The sequence below is a fragment of the Haliotis rubra genome, unplaced genomic scaffold (assembly GCF_003918875.1).
Source record: "Haliotis rubra isolate DU_JTF1 unplaced genomic scaffold, ASM391887v1 Scf31, whole genome shotgun sequence".
NCBI classification, from domain to species: Eukaryota; Metazoa; Mollusca; class Gastropoda; order Lepetellida; family Haliotidae; genus Haliotis; species Haliotis rubra.
Genome location: NW_025766980.1, coordinates 1,249,437 through 1,270,763, shown reverse-complemented (window position 1 = coordinate 1,270,763; position 21,327 = coordinate 1,249,437). Strand labels below are relative to the sequence as shown.

The 21,327-nt window shown below is 37.7% G+C and overlaps 1 protein-coding gene across 2 annotated transcripts in view; it reads right to left on the bottom strand.

The window, feature by feature from the left end:
- LOC124283075 (glutamate receptor-like) overlaps positions 1-20,382 on the bottom strand; it is a 61,706-nt gene extending 41,324 nt beyond the window's left edge. The window contains exons 1-2 of one of the 2 annotated variants that reach the window (XM_046719097.1): positions 20,096-20,382; positions 14,933-15,085 (exon numbers count right to left, since the gene is read on the bottom strand). In XM_046719097.1, coding sequence (XP_046575053.1) covers positions 14,933-15,085; positions 20,096-20,183 — 241 coding nt within the window. In that variant the 5' untranslated portion in view covers positions 20,184-20,382. The remainder of the gene's footprint in view (positions 1-14,932; positions 15,086-20,095) is intronic. The other variant, XM_046719096.1, reaches the window with a different exon arrangement.
- Positions 20,383-21,327: the final 945 nt, after the last annotated feature.

Here is a 21,327-nt window from a genome sequence, read left to right as displayed (position 1 = left end):
GTCCACTGTTTATCGTGTTTTGAAAAATATTGCAAATGGATATGGCATTGAGCACCAGGGAGGCGCAGGTAGGCCCAGAAATTTGACTGTCGGTGACAGGAGGCGGCTTGGTATTCTTGTTTCTAAAAACAAACGAAGGAGTTTAGGAAACTTAAGGCTGAATACGATCGCGATTGATAGAGGAACTGTGGCTGTCTGTAATGAGACAATTAGAACTGAGCTGCATGCAATGGGTTGGCAGAAAAGTCGAGGAATTCCATCACCGATCATGAAACCTGAACAAAAGAAGCAAATGTTGAACTGGTACTTACAGCATAGAAATTTTAATTGGGACAATGTGATTTTCTCAGATGAAAGTTCTGTGTGGCTGTTTCCTAATACACAGAATTTCTGGACCAAACAAACTGAAAAACCTTTGTATCAGCGCCCAAAGTACAGTCCGAAATGTAACGTGTGGGGTGGCATATCTGTGTTAGGGGCAACGCCCCTCTGTGTATTTGAAGGGAATATGAACAGTGAGCGGTACACAGGTATTCTCGAGGGACATTTACTTCCATCTGCTCACGTGTTCTATGGAATTTTTTGATTTTCCAGCAGGACAACGACCCAAAACATCTTTCAAAGCATTCACAGGCCTGGTTTCGGACCCAAAATATGACATTATTAGATTGGCCAAGCTATAGCCCTGACCTAAATCCCAATAGAAAATGTTTGGGGACTTATGAAGGAAAGTGTCAATAAGAAAAATCTGACAAATATTGCTGAAATGAAAGAAGAGGTGGTCCGATATTGGGACAGCATGGACCACGACTTTCTAACTTCTTTGATCAGTAGTATGCCCCGCCGCATTGAAGCCTGCATTGCTGCCCATGATGGCTTGACAAAATACTAACTGTTCACCTGTCTTTGAATCTGGAGTTATGTTCTGCTAATATTCACATTTAATACGTGAGTAATTAGTGAATAAATAAAATAAATTACAATCTTTAAATTCTCAATAATTTCTGGTTGTACTGTATATGACAAGAAAATTAGCAAAACATTCAGGCCACTTTAGTAAATTCGTATTGAGTGTAAAAGTATAGATTCATGTCAATTTAAGGTCAAGTCGAGTAAAAGTGAACTCGTTTAAAAGTAAACACGTACTTGTATTTTAAGAGTAAAACAATTCTATAAGATTCATATTGTATAATAAAAGATTCGTAAAGGAGTAAACTCATTCCGAAAAATCATACAAACTTCAACTCGTTATATAATTAAACCTTTTTAAGAATAAAAGGTAATGTGTAGTTAACTCATATAAAAGCAACCTCATACCAGAATAATCTAACTCAAATTCGTGCAACGTTTATTGCATTTCCACCTGAACAGGCAATTGTCATAATATTCATGACAACTGCAACCAAGACTTCAGCGAGGCTCAGTCAGTAATATGTGCACTTTTATTCATTGCATATTCATAACAAATATGATATGGGTAAATGTGCCAGACCAGCACTTTTCACATGACTACGTTGTTTACCCATGTCTCGGCTGTATTCCCTGTTGGGACTCATGAGTAAGTGCGACGTCTAAGTAGAAATGGAAATGCTATATTTGTAGCCACCAGTCAGACTGAACGATGACGCTGTTTGGAAGTACAACAACCAGTAGTAATTATCAAAACATTCGTCCACGGAAAAACTTGTGCCCGGATACGTCTTCCGATGGCATTTCCCTTCTGGTGAGGAAGTGCATGACTGAATAATGTTTCCGGGCGTATTCACAAGAACGTTTTTCTGTATATATGCATATAATTACTAGTTTATTCCATATAAACCTGTACGTGAAGACATGATATTTTCTAAAATTTATGATACACTAACGCAAAAGTAATGAATAATGATAAATGAGCATTGTACAAGTTATATCACAGAGCAGTGAATGAAAGCATGAGCAACATGCCACGCACTAAATCGATCCTCACTAATTTCCTGACTAATAAGCACAACGTCAAAATCCACAGACTGACTGAAATAAATACAAAGAAAAGTTCCACAAGCAAGAGATATATTGAAATGTTCATGATGGTCATATGTGTGACATTAAATTTTTGACCAGTGAGGAAAATGAAATCTATCATTTTGCCATGACTTCGGGTAAAAGTGACAGCCTACCAAACCACGAGGACTCACCATGTTTTCACCTGGATCGTATGATCCCGATTTCGTTTTCGTGTGTTTGTGACGGGTGCCACCAGTTGGACAGGTTATGCTCATATACTAGCGAACACTTAGTATTATCACCATGTGCTAGTGATTCGTGAACACATAGGGTGCATACGTCGGAAGCTTAAACGGGACTCCACTCAAGATTTTATAGGGAATGGAACGGGTTTTGTCGTTTATTAATGTATGCAATTTGCTGAATGATACCATGACAACATATAATCACACCACAGTGGATTTGTATAAAGTAGCACCCGAATACGTGTACCATCTTACAAATCACAAACCACACATCTAAGCCCACGTTCGTTATCTAATCACAATAATTTTACTCCCTAAATATAGACTCAAGCCATATTAATTCTGTAGATATTATATTTCATTGAGGCTATCAGCAATTGAATTCAATCTATTGTAGACCCAGAAAACAGAACCCTAATATTCTCTGACTCGATAGTTAGGTCAAGAGAACCCAGGAGAAGCCACTATCATCTGATTTTCTATAATTACGCTGCCATTATCCGCGGTCGGATCAACGTAGAGTGCAACGATGCATTCAAATGGCCACTTGGTTTCTGGACAATACTACATTAGACTGCTCAATCGCCCATTGTAATTACCTGGGTGACTTGGGAAAAGAAAGTCCACTAGTGTTTCACCAGACGAATATCTCCCCAATGTATTGCCGGGCGCTAATTGCCTGTGTGGTGCTTCTGGTTGGAAATAGAAGGTGTTACCTATTCCTTAGGCATGCATTATCAACTTAACTCAAATTAAATCAAGACTTAACTCTTCCAAATGCGTCAGTACACCAACCGAAACATTTAATTGCTAAAATTTTCTGGAACCTATAGAACATCAAAATAGAACATCAAAGGGTTGATGTTATTATCTTATAAGAGACAACATCGCCAACACCCGGAAAATCACTATTTGAAAGTGATTAATAAATATATGCTCATGATATAGTCGAATTCGTACAGTGGATTCTGCATTTTGCAGACTGTTTATGATGATGGAAATGGTTTGTGATATATCCTAGTATTATATCAAAAAAAATCTTGTGGCCGTAAACTGAGTCAGTCAGTCAATTATTTCAATTGCTTACGTATGTATATCTTTCTGGAAATGAAACGATTAAAGCGTAATATTTAATGTTTCGTTAATAAATGTGCACTTTTGCTAGACATTTTTGTTTTACATTGAAATGCTGACGACATATATGGTTCTATTTCTTCCACAATATGAACGATATGGCATATGGTATGTATAGTTGGTTTATGGACAAGAAGTCGACCTTTTGAAATTTCGCTGTGGACATTTCCGCGGTAAACTTTGATGTTGAAGGTGTTGCTAGTCACGCTAATCCGCTAGTAAGATGTACGATAACGTGAACATCGCGTAAGGCGTGAACATAGTTCACTCACGTAGTTCACTCAAATATCATCAATGATGAACATATTTCATTCAATATTGATTTATAGGAAAGAACTCGCGGTAGATTGCATTCCATTTCGAAATGGGAAATGCACAATTAATTCAGCGATTTCTTCCTACTTCTCGTGGTGGAAGATGCCTATGTGTTGGAGGATTTATGTACAGAGTGATTAAGAGGAAGCGAGATTGGATATCCAGATAGCGTCAATGCCTAATATCTTGTCAATGCCTAATATCAAAGAAAATGAAAGTAAAATATATATATAAGATCCGATTGATGTACATGACCGCGTTTTCCATATCTAACATTTGCTATCTGATGCAACCGCAAAAGATTCAGATAATATTATCGTTTAATAGATTTTGTTAACATTTCTAACAATTTGTATATAGCAGTAGAGTGGTGCAAAGTGGTTACCAAGTCGTTGTAAAAGAATGTGTAAAATGAAATTATAATAAATGGACGAAATATAGTACTTTTCTCCTGGTGTCTGTGCCCTCAATCGCATAATCCGGATTATCGCCTTGTAAAAACACTGGATTTTTCATTTTTCTTTTTGAATCCCCTGTTAATTGGCATAAGTCAAATGGACCCAAGGGTCGACGTCCTGCGCAGACACCGTATAGCTATTTTGTCGCAAGAGTACGCTTGGTCGTAATAGAAGTCACACATAGCGGTATTCATACGTAGTTTTAATTGTGTCGCCTACTTTCATAGTGCAGCTATGCATGGAAATCCACGATTGATCACATCCAAGCAATATAGATAAAATAGGTAATCTAAATGACAAATTCAGATCCGATCATCTAATTAAAGATACTGACAAACATGTTGACAAACGAAATCAATATATAGACCACTGCTCCTCCTTTATGATTGCCCAAATTTCACAGACCCATGCTTCTTTTGCGGACTTTTCACAACTGGACACTTTGCTCAATAGACTCAAGTGTTTTCTCGATGCATCTTCATGACATCATGTATAGTCTGCAACAAACGGTTTCACGTTTACCCAGCTTGGTCTTTGTGAAAACACTCTCACGGAGTACTGGAGACCTATTCTAATCTCTGAATCCCTCCTGGGTGTGTGTTGCAGTAGTAGCTGACACTGTCCATTAGAACTAGCAAACAACTTAAACTTGTGGAACTTGTAGGACTTTATTTTACAATAAGGTGTGAATGAAACAGAAGATTTTTGTGACTAGAGATGAAAATCAGAAGGATTACTATATATTGTCAACGGATTCAGTGTCCTCTATATCATTGAGATACCTGTACCTTCCCAGAAGCTTTGAAATAACTTATTATGTTGACAGTAAATTTCAACAACTTTACATAAATCACTATCTGTCAAGACAAACTGACTTATTTCCTTTGGGGAACGATAGGAGTGATTTTATCTAAAGTGGTTGTTTGTGTTTGATTGATCAGATGGTGGGAGGTGCCGTCCATAAACAACAGAATGCCAGTAATGACTCAGCTGAAAGAACATCCGCAGTGAGTGGTGAGTGAATGAATGAGTGAGGATTCCATACCATTTTTAAGGAGGTTGCTGAAATGACGGCTATGTCCTGCGATGGATGCTATTTGTATATAAAACAATGAATGTGGTTGACATGTGTCTTCAGCGTGATGAATTAGCACTTGAATTATAAAATTACAATTCCATATGTTCAATAAGACCCATGAAATACCACTTATATTAATGGCATGAATATGATGTATATTTATTCAGTATTTCGGCCTCATAGCCCAGAATACAATTGCATTTGATAGAACGCATGTCACGTGGTGAACAACACAGCAATATTTCTATTTCCATTTACATCTCAATAGAAATACATTTTTAAGAAAAAGGGCGAGTGCTCGTAAATTATCCTCATTATCTGTATTTAATATATTACACAAGAGTTTCACTGAATAGTGCTTAACATTAGATAGGCTTGGGAGATATTTTAATCTCAGGTCATGATACTTGTTACAAATAAACAAGACGTGGAACTCGTCCTCCATAACGTTAAGATCACATTGCAAACAGAGTGATTTATATACATGTTCAATTTTGTTTCTACGTAGATGATTACTATGAAAATCATAAAGAGATATTCTAAATTTAAATAAGGCTCTTAGCAAAGACCTATCCGAGAGACACAACTATATATTTTTCAGGCTGCAACAAAGTCTTAATGCTACTATAGTTTCTTAAATAGTGCGAAGATGATATACAACTATGCGAATTTTGGCAATCAATGTCTTTCAATATCTTTGAATATAGTAGTAAACAATATAGAATCACCCACACTTTGTGATAACCAAACGTGGGTAAGACCTGTGTAAAATAGCAAATTTCTGAGATTTGACACCCAGTTTTGCTTTCCAGCATCATCTAAAAAAAATTAACATTATGTAGCATTGGTATGGATATCTAGAAGAATTCATATGAAGTATTATTATCCAGTATTTTATAACCCTTATCTGTGTTGAAACAAACATCGTGTGGCGCCCTGTTTCGCCAAGTATAGCCTTATTAGATGCGAATTTGCCAACGTGTAAGAAACGTTTTAGATACTGTGTGTCAACTTTTTCTATAACTTCAAAGTATCTTGTCCCCCATATTTCAGACCCATACAGTAAAATTGGTGAAACTTTGCTATCACATATTTTACAAGCTGCTACAAAGGATATGCAACTACTTTTTCGAAATAATGTGAATAGAGGCATCATTGTACGTGGATATGGTCCATAAAGACACCTTCGTTCAACATTCTACATATGGTTCCACATGCATGTAAGACTACTCGTAAATCCACTCTTGTGTTCAACGGGAACCAAGAAACCACATATATCATCAGCATGACTTCTGAATCAACACGTATGTTCAACATAAATAATTAGGCATCTCACATGTTCAACATGATTCATCAAACGACACGTGTGTTGACATGATTCATCAAACGACACGTGTGTTCAACATAACCCATTAACGTTACGTGTGTTCAACATGCTTCATCAACGACACGTATGTTCAACATAACCCATTAAGACACATATGTTCAACATGATTAATCCATTAAGACACATATGTTCAACATGCTTCATCAAATGACAAGTGTGTTCAACATGCTTCATCAAACAACATGTGTGTTCAACATAACCCATTTAGACACATATGTTCAACATGATTCATCAAACGACACGTATGTTCAACATAACCCATTAAGACACATATGTTCAACATGATTCATCAAACAACACGTATGTTCAACATAACCCATTAAGACAGATATGTTCAACATGATTCATCAAACGACACGTATGTTCAACATAACCCATTAAGACACATATGGTCAACATGATTCATCAAACAACACGTATGTTCAACATAACCGATTAAGACAGATATGTTCAACATGATTCATGAAACAACGCGTATGTTCAACATAACCCATTAAGACACATATGTTCAACATGATTCATCAAACAACACGTATGTTCAACAAAACCCATTAAGACACACATATGTTCAACATGATTCATCAAACGACACGTATGTTCAACCCATTAAGACACACATGTTCAACATGATTCATCAAACAACACGTATGTTCAACATAACCCATTAAGGCACATATGGTCAACATGATTCATCAAACGACACGTATGTTCAACATAACCCATTAAGACACACATATGTTCAACATGATTCATCAAACGACACGTATGTTCAACATAACCCATTAAGACACATTTGTCTTCAACATGATTCATCAAACGACACGTATGTTCAACCCATTAAGACACATATGGTTAACATGATTAATCAAACAACACGTATGTTGGCATAACCCATTAAGAGACATATGTTCAACAAGATTCATCAATCGACACGTGTGTTCAACATAAACCATAAAAACGCATATGTTCAGGAATTCATCAACCGACACGTATGTCCCACCCATTAAGAGCTATGTTTCAAAATGACACATGAAGCCACACGCATGTTTAATACTACCCATGAAGGTATATATGTTAAACTTAAAATCACTTACGATACACCGAAACGTCACGTGACACGCGTTCGAAGTGTATAAGAGATTAAACTCCAGAGTTGAAATCATGACTTATGGCACAAAGGTCAATGAAAACAAAGTCATCGTAGCTGTCATTAATGACCTTAATATTTCATGAAATTATCTTGCACTAAGACATCTCGCTCTTCACTTATTCAACCTATCCAACAGATGAGTTCGTTAGTTTTGTTCCCTCAAAGGAAACCGGCAATTTCCAGCACAATTATGGATAATTGCAAAAACATGTACAAGGTGGTTAACTTAGGTGAACGGCAGCAGTAAACCATGCCATCGTCAAATATCAGTGCTGTCCGTCGAGATGTCGTTATTGGCTGCGTGGACTTTATAATAGCCATGTTGTTTAAATATGCACTGAGACTATTTAGAGAATATCAAGAGTCAGCAACTTTGCCCTAAATACCCTCCAACGTTATATTTCTAACATGGTTCTTCTTTAACACTATTCTTCCCATCCTCTGTAGACCGCGTCTATTCGATTAAAATCAGCAGGTTCGTGTTTGTAGCGGTGGCGCAAAAATCAGATGTCATTAGCATCCAGTGGAGAAGATAATTGTTACTATTGAACTGTCCTTTGTTGTCGTTCATCTGCATACTGCTTTGTTAAACCCAATCCTGTTGTGCACAAAATAAAAGCGCCACTTCCCAGGAGGTGGTGCCATGCAAGATATGATGAATGGAATTGATGCGTTTGTGTAAGTGGTGCTGCGAGAAACTAGGTGAGAAATGATCTTGTTGCTGTAGGATATTCGATCAGGATAATGGAAGCGGAAAAGCTGCGATTTTATCAAACAGTGATTGAAAATTGCCCAATATTGATACAACAAAACACGTTCTACAAGACAATCATCGTGTATCCGCTTGCAGGGCTAAGGGTCACATAGAAGAACGGTGGTACTACACCAAAGTATTGGTAAAATGGACAATACGTTCAATATGAAAAAGTGGTATCGAGGTCGTGATTTCAGAAACAAGAGCGTTACCTTAATTCTCTTAAACCATGTATGGTCATGACCAGCATCAGTCATGAGACTGAAGGGTGGATGAGAGAGTGATATGGATACACATGCACCGTGAGCTATATCAGCAGTGCTGACGGCGTGCTAGTTCAATATGATACACGATTTATATTTGTCCGTCGCAGACGTTTGTAACGGTTAAGATTGTGGCATATCAAGAATCCGAATTTGGTATTAAAACGATCACAGGATCCGAAAACGGATAAGGAGCTTAGGTCTAATAAGATTAGGTTCATAAGCTTCTTTAGCTTTGTAACATAGTGACACATGGAGTAAAAGAGGTCAAGTGACCTTATTGTAGTTAATTGCGACACGACTGGACATTACTCGAAAGGGAATCAGTTCTTAATATACCCTCATTTGTAGTAAGATTTTATTGCACGTTCTTCGCAATATGCTTCTATGCTTAGAATAATAAGAGAGAATATTCAATAACTCAGCAACGTTATATCCTTATTTTGTTTCCTGGAAATGGCGTCATCGCACAGAGCAAGTCCAAAGTAATGGTATACAATGCAACGTGAGACTGTTCTTCAATCTTTCCTTGCAGCCGGTTAAAAGCTCATTTCTAACAAAAACTCATATCTGTTTTGACAGACAAAGAATTCTGTAGCGGTATGGCAAATTTCCTGATCACAAACCATAGAAGGAGTGAATATTAGCGCCTCTCATACATAACCAACAATGATCTGTCTGAAACGAAATACAATATTTGTTGAAACCTTTCCTTCAAATGCTCCGTGAAACATCCTTTTTCAGGAAAGAAAACACAAATCTTAGTTGAAACCCTGTGTATTTTATTCGTCAAATTACCATCTTTTCTGAATTGAGTGAATTGAGACTTCTAATCAGCAAGCGAAAGGAAATGGATGCTATCTCTTCTACAAACGAAATTGGGCAAAAAGCGCTATCGAAGAATGGATTCCTCTGTATTTGCTTTGAGAAGATTTAGACGTGTTTATACTGCTAGCATAAACAAAGATAAAGACTGTTTTCCTATTCAAAGTCAGTCTAAAATACAGACAAACGGGTTTCCCCAGTTTGGGTATGCACGATCAATTGGGTCAAATTCCGGTGCCATTGATTTCTAATATGTTTATATCGATTACATGTCAGACCAGTTTTACTAATAATCATGTGCACGACAGATACATATGGAAGCCAGAACCATGAGTGTTAATTCAGTATGTTATATAAACAACTGTGCCGATGTTAAAACAGACATGCATCTGTATATGTGGTTGATCGAAAAAGTATATTTTCTGCAAAAGTGCAACGTATTATGATGAGAATGTCTGGCCGCATAAGATATTCATAATTGCAGGAATGAGGAAACCCCACAGCGCAGTCACTTCATGCATTATTTAGACTAATAATTATATTGAACATATAGGTGAAGTTAGCGGACTCCGAGAGGTATTCATGATGGGTTGGTCTAATTTTATTAGAGGTGATTTTCACAGGAGATAAAGAAGTCAAAACAAATAGTATAAAGTTGATTTTTGATAAAACATTATACTTGAATGTATTTTTAGGCAAATGGTTTATTTTCAATACGTTTGACATGCCATTTTGATAGGTTTATTACTTGCACTTTACGAACAATGGCTATTTGTCCTATCTAATAATATTTCAAACCAATGTTTCAGACTATCTTGTAACAATATGTACGCGCAAGTGTGCCAAAAGGACACATATCATAGCTCTTCTTGTGTCATTTGCCTTGCAGTATTCGCATTGATTAATACATTTGGGAGGTGAATGTGTGGTCATGTTTTGACCTAGTGAGGTGGTTCAATTGCATTGTATAAGAAACAATAATCATCTTGTTTTTGATTTCACAAATGAGAGTACTGAATGGATGTTTCATGTTCGGCGGAAACATACTGTGACACGAGTAATGCGTATCATTATGTGGATTACAAATATTTGAAATGAAATAAAATCTGTTTTAATCTTTGATGTATAATTTTTACAGACATGTGTAAATAACTAGAATAATATTGTAAAACGGATACTTTGATGTTTCTAAAATTATTGCAATTCGCCCAAAGGAATGAAACGGTGAAATTGAGTAATCGAGACAAATTTACTGTCTCCATGGATCTGAACGTGCTAATATGCAAGGCATCATTTCAGGAAATGTGACAGTCATTTACTCTATTTAATGGCAGAATGAAACTAAATCTTGCCTAGTCTGTAGAAACAGTAATAAAACTGTCTTAAGAAACCGCCAAATCTTCAATCAGTGACGTATGAACAGGCCGATTTGTTTAGGGCTGACAAGGATCAATTAATCAAGTATTTATCTTGCTATCTGTAGAAGACGAAGAGTTATAAGATCTACATTAACTTGGTTAAACTGATGGATGAGTTCCCCGACTACAGTTGAATAATAACGAGAACATTTCTGTCTCTCGCGTCTTCGACATCAACTGCACTCAACACCAACTAGAGTTGATGTAATTTGTTTTAAATTAATATCTGAAAAGTAATCTATATGTTTCAGAAGAAATGTTCTTTTTGAAGTAATGCATCTCTCATTGCACACGATTGTCCCTGTGTTCTTACTCCTTCAGACGAATGTTTTCTTTAAGTAACAAATAAGTATTAGCTACCGCATTTGTCTTTGCTTCAACTAAGACGGATGCATTCTTCCTGCGTAATGTTTGTTTTCGTGAAAAAAGAGACTCAAGGTATAAAACTTCATTTCAGCGGATGTATCTTTGTGCAAACTCAAATGCATGTATATTAGGGATAGTGAGAGAATGGTTTATGCCGTTTTTAGGAATATTCCTGCAATATCTTCGTGGGGTACAAAGGACATGGCCTTTGCACATTGTAGTATAGAAACATGACAGCATGTACACTTTAACGACTGAGCACTCCACCAGACCGAGGTTAAGAATATTGTTTATGGTAGAGTTTGACGACTTTGAGAGAGCATGTTAATTGTTTTTGTATTTGTTTACAAATGTCACATAATTTCAGTTATCGTATCCAAAACCTGGAACAGTATACCAAGACAATTGAAGGTTTGGTTTAAAGTTGTATTTCCATTTTCTGACTCTCTTTCTGAAAAAGCCCTTAATGAATAAAGCCATGCGCCATTCATCATACATTGGCAAATCGATTGCAAAAGACAGGGGTCCTACACCATCTGACCCGCACCATGACAAGACCAGAGACGTCCACATTCAAAGGATATCGTGAACATTGGAACTCACTCAATGAGGTTAGCCAACGAGCATAACGCATTATCGTTGGCTTCGATTTTTAATTAAAGTGATTAAATGTTTCAGCAATGTCGTCTTTGATATGACATGAATTAATTCATATCAAAGAAGATGCTTGTAGGATATGAATGAACGTGCTTCATTACACGACTGACAGAAAGAGATATTTGCAATATCCACAGCGTGTTTGTGTGGTGCTATGATTTTGTGAATCTATTTCACAAGAGATCACCGATTGAGGTTTAGCATTTTAATGTACCCATGCGTAACCGTTTTGATTTTATACATTATCACATGTCTAAGGAAAGATTTCAGGTTCTTAACCAATACATATAACGATTAAACTAGTTCAACTCCACATTCTATTTATAAGGTAATTATGAATGTATAAGATACGTTTTATCCGTACAGTTGCCAATATAATCTAAGTCAAAAATAATAAAAACCACTGAAACTCTCAAAATTGTAACTCTTAAATCTTCGGCATTATGATCCTATGAATATATATTTTAGGGATCCAAGCAGTAACGCTCCAGAAGTTGGTTAATCGGTATAAGGGTCGATTGAGTGAGTATGGTTTTATGCCGCAATATTCCAGCAACACCACAGCGTGAGTGTGAAGATCATCACGGTGTCACTATATATAATTTAAAATACTTAAAATACAAGAAATATAAAACACTAAGGATATTTAGTTCCAATTTGCTTTATGTTACAATTATGTCTAGATGAAAAAACCCCAAAACAGTTATAGTCACAACAATGATATTTTGATAACTTTTACAAACACTGCATTATGTATAAACGCCACCAAAATGTCGATATATTAATAATCATTAAATCATTTGCCTAGGGACCATTTTAAATGCATGATGCTGATTGGTTTTCTGTTGTTACATGCATATCTGGCGTGTTTGGCAATTCAACCTCAAACTTTAAAACATGAGCTTTCAAACCAACCATAAAGCAACCACAAATATCGTGACATTCCCATGTGACTCTGCTTGACATATTGAAATGTCAGCATCATTCCAGCTCGTAATATATCTAATGCTATTATTTACGTTTAGATAATTATTTGTTGGGAATACATTACTCTCAAGACAGGGTCAGAGACATGGATAATACAATGCATACCGTCTAGGTGACCGTTACGACTGATAAAACGCATAAAGCTGAGTTTATGTAATACATTGCAACGAGCAGCAATCAAGCACTAATTTCAACATTACCAATGTTTCTACATGTACGTGTGTGTGTGTATGTAAGTATGTATGCATGTATGTGTGTGTGTATGTATGTATGTGTGTGTGTGTGTGATTGTATGTGTGTGTGCATGTATGTATGTATGTATGTATGTGTGTGTGTATGTATGTATGTATGTGTGTGTGTGTATGTATGTATGTATGTATGTATGTATGTATGTATGTATGTATGTATGTGCGTGCGTGCGTGCGTGCGTGCGTGCGTGCCTATGAATATTACGGCAGCACACAAGGACGGACAACATTAATACATTTATTCTGTCTATTTGTCAACAGACCGACCTTTTTGAGCTGCTCTTATCAGCAGAACGGGCCAAATTTGTGCATATAAGGGAAACGATTCTGTTGTATGGCTATACAGTTTCTTGATTCATTAAAGAACGCGATGTGGTTTGCATTGATATACACAAGCAATGGGAATGCGCGTTTCTGCAAAACTATTGACTGAGTTTATTAACGTATGATATCACTGCTTCTTGATGCGCTGTAATTGTTAGTTCAGTTTGAAAGCGTCGTGAAGACAGAAGAAAATGTGTTTATTCAGTTTACAAAATGTTTACTCAATATCGCGTGAGCGGAAGGTATTTCTTAAGTAATTGTTGATAAATGATCTTAAATGTTTCCCGTGCATGTGATTTGGATCAATATGTGTGCGGTCAATACATAATTCTATGCGTATTCCAGTTTTCTTCATCTAAGATGTAAAAGAGTCAAATCAAGTCTCATTAATCTTTTTGTGTTACGACTTGAGAATGTTGTTTACTTTTCTAACGAAACAGGCATCTGTGTGAAAGATATGTACATAGCACACATTAAGGTATGTTTATATTGTTGTACGTCCTCACAGATAGGGCAGCATCCCATACGATACTCGACATTCATCTTAATAGTTTTATACGATGTTTTTTTAATAATAATGCCATTGACCATTGAGACCTGAAATCAATTTTGAAACTTTGGTTCATTCCTTCATCATTATGTATACGGAATTCTAAAAGCATCATATCCGTTACAGCAATCAGGTGCAGGAGACAGCCAAAGTGTTGACACGTTTACAGAGTGAAGGCACACGCAGTATTTAAACTACTTTTTTTCAAAATCATGATAAATAGAACATATCATGGCAATTGTCATTAATTCCATTTTGAAATCTACAACCCTTAACTGTTTAACTCCAAATCCATGCTTCGAATGTCTCTAAAAATGTGCAGCCAATCACGAATAAGGTCCCTGAACCCATTCGTCAAACATTTGCAAAAGTGACAAACACCATAAAATGACTGGAAACACACTTGAAACAATTTTCATATATTGATGTTCTTTACAGACATGACAAATAACAGATACTATTCTCTTCCGCTCCTAATTTGAAATCAGTGAGCCTCCCTAATCACGCGATTGGTGGCCTCCTGAAATCGAAGCAGTTGTTGTGGCAGAAGAGTCAACGGCGAGTAGACACAAGGTAATTATTTTGAGAACTTAGATACTGATGTGGAGAAATACAATCCAGTCGTCTCCTGTCAAATTAATCATATTGTCAATTACGGCACTGAAATTGACAACCTTTGGCGCAGGTGTCAGAGGAAGAGCCTCGCTGAAAAATAGAGCTTGTTATTAATGCAATTTGAAGCTATTCGCTCAATTCTGTCCTGGCTTGGAGACCAACGGGCGCTACTTACGGGCGTTACTGACAGCGAAACTATCGGTGACATCCAGTGTGATTGTCCAGTTTTGGAGTTCGAACCTTTGGTGCCCGGACCCACTATTCTTCTTCTGTACCTCATGACTGAAGGCTGTATCCACCTGGATTGAGTTCCGATCAAACACAGCACCTGTTTGATAAAGGAAATGTACAAAAACAACGTCAGACAAATTGGAGTTAAAATGGAACTTAGCATTCACTGACGTATGGGCCTATGCATGTTGATGGTTGAAGAATTGGTTCATACACTGATGGTATATTAACTTACGTTCATTCAAACTGACTCGGCTCCATAGGCAAAATAGTGATGAAGATGATATGAGTTTATCGTTGCAAATTAGTCACAGCACCACATGTTCGTGAAAATGGAAACAGCCATTAGCGTGTACTTCGCATGGACCATACAATCAAAACTTTACAAAATATTCTGAGGAAATGAATGAATGAATAGGATTGTACCCCCTAATTAGCAATATCCCAGCCACTTAAAAGCGAGGACTCCAAACATGATCTCCACGCAGTGTACCACTGCAGAAACACATCATTCATCAATCCCACAGTCACATGGCTACCGAAAAAAACCTAACTAACATGACACTTTCGTTCTGAAAAGTAAACATAACCAGTGCTTAATGTGTGGTTAATCTAAAGGTATACGTATTTCCTTCTAACCTGTAACCAGCTTTTAGATAATATGGTTCATCTGTGACATTATCTAACGACACTACTGTGCGTTCTAAACACAACTGATATTTGTTGTTACCTTCCAGTATTCACTTTTCCCTCTCTTTCGAATAAAAGTTTCAGGCAGCACCAGCTCTTGGTGTCAACATTCATCAACGTATGACACACAGTCGAGCATGCTATTTCCACGACGATTTTAAGACCGTCAGTCAACTGTTGCCAAACATTTGCTTGAGCAAGCTGACAACATTCAAGGCTTCTGCAAAGCGTTCACGATGTTTATAGCAGACATGCGAAGACCTTTCCAAACTGACGCATCATTACCAACAATGGCGTACAGCATTTTGTCTTGTACTGTGTGTTCCTCAGGTGTTTTCTGGAGGACAACTGACCTACCCCTGATGTGTTCGTCGGGGGTTCCACATGGGGAAAGGCTGCGTTAATGTTTTCGCGAACATCTTGCATTATCGCTCGTTCATAGATATTCTTCAAAATAAGTTTAGGAAATAGTTGCAATCGTACAGCGGAAAGCTATAATGACTATGGAATGTCCCTCTGTCCTTTAGTGTGCTAGTGTATTCGCATTTAACACGAAGTTTAAAGGAAGTTCCACAATATACACATTATGTGCTCCCCGCCCCTAAAAATAATATATGCATATACTTACGTTGAAAAGGTTTAATTCGGACCCCTTTGCCATGCGTATGTTTAAGGCATCTAAATATATGTTACATATGTTAAATATTGTTGTCACCTGACACCAACCACTGGGTATCAGTTCATCGATATCTAAAATCAATATCTGACATTCTCATTCATTGTCCTGTATCAATTCTCTGTTTGTACAAGCACAGAGCTTAATTAAGTCACATTTTTTTCTGTGTCAAAACATTTTCAGCGCAATGCTGGTAGCATAACACGTTCACGTTGACTATTTACATTTGCTCTAACAGATGATGTCACTGTTTCAGATATCCTCTCCAGATATTATATTGAGCCACACTGCGTACTTTGTATGAAGTCACAATAACCTCTGTGTAGAACATTATGAATGACGAATGACTACTGAGACTAATCTCAATCCTGCACAAGCCTAAATTTAAAAATCGATCGGACGTTAACCGATATCCATGAACCAGCACCGTGTTGGATTATTACTGAATATCAATTTGCATTTGATTATCCACAAATGAACCATCCCATGTGGACATAATGCCCTAGGAGTGTCCAAACCGTATTAACATGTGTGACAATCTTTGATTCAAGGAGACTCGCAATTCAATGGTGTGTTGCTTTACGCACTGGAAGACGCCTGATGTGGTAAGTTCCTGTTACGTCTAGGTCTTTAGGAGAAGTATATTAAATTAATGTGTCTTGTGATGGTGTAATGCGCGTGATGAGTGAAGTTGATATCTTGCTGCCCTACAGTGAACATGCTTGATGTGGAAAGGAAGGTCTGGAGACCTTTGTGGAGAACTTATAAGCAGGGGTATCTATGTTACAGACCTACACACAGTGGAGACATGTGGATTGGAACTTTGTCCGCACTAATAAAGACAACATACATATTCCTGCATGAGAGAAGTAACCCATTTCTGTAATCTGCTCCCCGCGGGTGAACCAAGACAAGAACATGTATCCAAGCTACAGTGCCAAGGGCATAATGTATACTGAATATGTATTCTTCAAAATACACCAAAATGCCCTGTTTTTGTCATGAGGTCTTAAATAGCGCAACATACGCTGTAACTAATGGAGTTATATTATATGTAATACCAGACAGTCTCTGCAGGATTGAGGTCATTTGTCATTTGTAAGTTTTGACATCTAGATCTAACTTGAGTGAATGAGGGGTTTGGTTTAACGCCAATTTGAACACTATTCCAGTTACACCCCTGCGTGCTAGTTTACGTGAGAAGGAAAGCCCTTCACTTATATCACTCTGGTGACCAGTGGTTACGGCTAAGTACTGAAAGCTCCAGAAACATAAACGTACGATCTGGGTTTCAGCCCACAATCCTCTCACACCTAAGGCACGCAACTCTGCACCTAAAACTACGGCACCTTAGACAACAGTAGACAACCAGTGACAAGCGATGACTTTCATGACTGTCGTGTATTCGGACGTGACTGTCGTATACGGATATACGAATAACAGTGTGTAATATTGAAAGAAAATATGAAAGCTAATGCAGCTCCACTAACAACATGCATCTATAGTTGGTCACCTTTGACCAGACAGATAAGGCCAAGAAATAATAATCTAAATAGATTCATAAGCTATGTATTCTTCATCTCTATAAAGTACACAAATAGCAGGCATGTCTGGGTTTGCAAAGGTTAGAGGTTTATGATTGATATCTCCGAACATACGATTCCCAAGGGATGACCAAAAGAAGCATTCAACGCCGTATGTTGCACGTCCAGTTCCTTGATATAAAGACATATAAAGGTGGAGATGGTAGGCATGTCAGGGCACTGCCACATAGGTGTCGGCGTAATTCCGCTCATTCGTTCCGACTGACAATCCAACATGGCGACAGTAAGAAATAATCCAGAGAGGCGTCAAGAATTGATGAACACCCATAGCAACGCCTAGCCACCGAAGTCTTTCTCTGCAGAGGTGTTTGCGAGCTAGCGAATCTAGTAGCAATTAGTCCCTCGCCAGCAGGCGAATGATTAACGTTACGCGATTTGTGGAGACTTTTGTGTCTAATTGTTTCTAGTATGTGTTTCATGTCTGTGGATGCAGTTAAAACGGATGTTCATTAATCATAACGATGCTAATGATAGCTTAATTACTGAACCGATGTCGAGGGTCGTTCTTTCAATCACAATTTTTACTGCAACTTCTGTTTTCATCCAACCGCAAAGCTGTTTTCGAACGATGGCTTGTTAACTGTAATAGTATTGATATTTCCATTTCATCACTTCGTACGTAGTTTTGAGGATTGGAATGTAAAGGCCGTTTCTCACTGATAAATGTAACGGGTTCTTGTGTGAATGGTATCCTGTAGACGTGAATAATATCTATTGCATGAATGTTCTATTATGATTATAGTAAGGGTGTGCTGTCAAGGTGTGATACTTGCGTAGAACTGTGATTCTCTTCATATTAACCGCACGAAGGTCTGGGTCAAATCGACATGGACCATTCGTGTATTATTTCTGACACTGCATGCGGTAATAGGGAGACAGAAAATAGGGTTTTACATGTTGCCAAAAAACCGTGTTCAGTGGTTAATGTTTTATTCAGGAAATATGAGTTTTTTGGCTTCTAATTAATTAATATGCCCGAGGCGTATGTTGTTGCAGACATCTCATCTAGGTTATTGTTTCTGGAATCTTTTGCAACGGTAGTAATTTTTTGTACTTTTTGTTTGAATTGATCTCAAAGAATCTTATTTAGCAATGACTAACAAATACCAAAGTTGAAGAACTTTTTCTTATTTTGGTTTATGTTGATATGCGTTATTCTATTGCTCATAAATCAGTTCAGTGACAGTCAACTCAATGTTTAAAATGAAATATAATAATCTTAGCCTTTTTGTAAAACAAGATTCGTTATCAAATGCGACATTGGAGTAGTCTTCGATGCAGATAAATATTTTGAAATAAAAGTTTGAAATAACGAATGTTGAGCTTAATGCAAACAGGACTATATAAACTACAACTACCTTGCTTGGTTCATTACCATTTCAGAAACCCATTACTCGAGTCTATGGAGGATCTGATAACGTAGGACCATGGAACCCGAGAAATGTCACTACAGAAACCTAACAGTTAAGAGACTCTATGGAATATTGCCGTGTATTATGTCTAACATTATTCAATGTTATCAGACCACGTGCTTCTCACATGTGCCATTAGCAAAACAAATGGGTGGAAAGAAGATGGCCAGCACAATAAACACAGTTAACAATCACGAACTAATCCGACTGAAGTGCCAGGGGAATACACACATGTACGGAACATCTACTACGGCTGTCTGTGTACCAGGGTTTCAATGCTGGGGGAAATGGGGACTCATTTCTAGAATGACTCTGCTGACGACTTGCTTCAGAACATGCTGGAACCACCTCCCTGAGGGTCCCGGTCTATTGATTTCTGCATTAACAGGGGTTTCTCGGCCTTCTTGAATCCTTCGCGTGTCAAGCACCGGTATAGCCCCCGAAAAACTATTGCAAGCTGAGAATAACGCACGAAATTGTTAGTTTTGTCTGGCATGTAAACAAGCAATGTTTCCCCATAGAAAGACCATATAACCACCCATGTGTGTTTATTTGGCCCATAACTTAGTAATATGAATGAAATGTACAATATATATGACTCCGTGGTTGTAGGGGAATGTGAGGTATTGCTAGTGTTTAGGTGATGCCTAGAGCTACAGCGTATGGCTGTAAAACATGGTGGCAGAAGAGCTATATAGATAACAATGAAGGAAAGTATTACTTACCAACTGGCACTCGATCTAACGTGCTCTGGAACGACCCCAGATAAATCCAGTGACAAAGAAGAAACGCAAGAACTGGCGTCTTTCTCATGTCCAGTGAATAAAGAAACGCGAGATGGAAACCTTATAGCCATAACGAAGCTCAAGCGCTTCGATCATCATCGTTCGCCATTGCACACAACTAATATTTGAGGAGGATTCAAAAGGACAAGTGCGCATGCGCAATAAAGATCCAATTTTCTTTAACTCCGAGCGAGGTCGCATGCGTTCCCCCGGCTCAGCCGAAACAACGGGTGGAAATGAAAGTTGTCGGATTGTGCATTACAGTGATTCCTGCTAATGTTTTGGGTAATTCCATTTGTAAATAGTCTTGCTAGCGATGGCAGTCAGTGTGTAGCTCAGAAGTTCGATCGGTAAACACTATTGAATGTTTGGTAAGGAGAGATCATTAAAGGGCTATTGTTGACGCGCACAGGCTTTTCCAAAGACTCGTTAGTCTTACTTTTAGCCTTGCCTTCTAGCGAAATCAGAATTCTAACTAAATATCATTTTGGGAAAGAATGATTTTCATGGTAAACACTACTGTATCATTTGTTCTCGTTTTAGCCATTTAATTATCGCGTGGTTTATAACCTCCATTTTTAAATCCTACGAATGAATGTAAACACAAAAGTGAAAGGGAAACTTGACAAGTTGGCTCTATATCTCTTATCTGCATTACCTAAGGACAATGAGGACCGTGGCAAACATTATTTGTGAGACGCCAAGCACCTTTCTAAACACGCCGCGTGGCGTCACAAAATTGCCTCAGTTGAAAAATGGAGGATGGTTTCCAATCTCGGAAATAACCGTTTTCTCTCGTGTTAGTTGTTGATATAAAAGCGCGGGAATCACGCAAGCAGACGATATGTCATAATGGAGGCCAGTCGACATTGCAGGAATGTGGATGTGCCGTACACGGGGAAATTTCTCCATTTGCTTGATTTTGTCATTTATCGATTGGTAGTGCCCAGCTCCCCTCCGGCAAAAGATTAGAAGCAAGCTATCGTTGGAGTGCCACGGTTCGCTCAGTTTGGCTTTGTGAAGAATCACGAACGAGCAGGGACGATACTTTAAGAGATAAAGGCTTAATTACTGCATGGGTCTGCTCTGTAGAAATGTCGGTGTTTAACACATAACTATGCTATTTAAACACCTTTTCTTTTTAATTGTCACGACAGGAAACCAGTGTTACC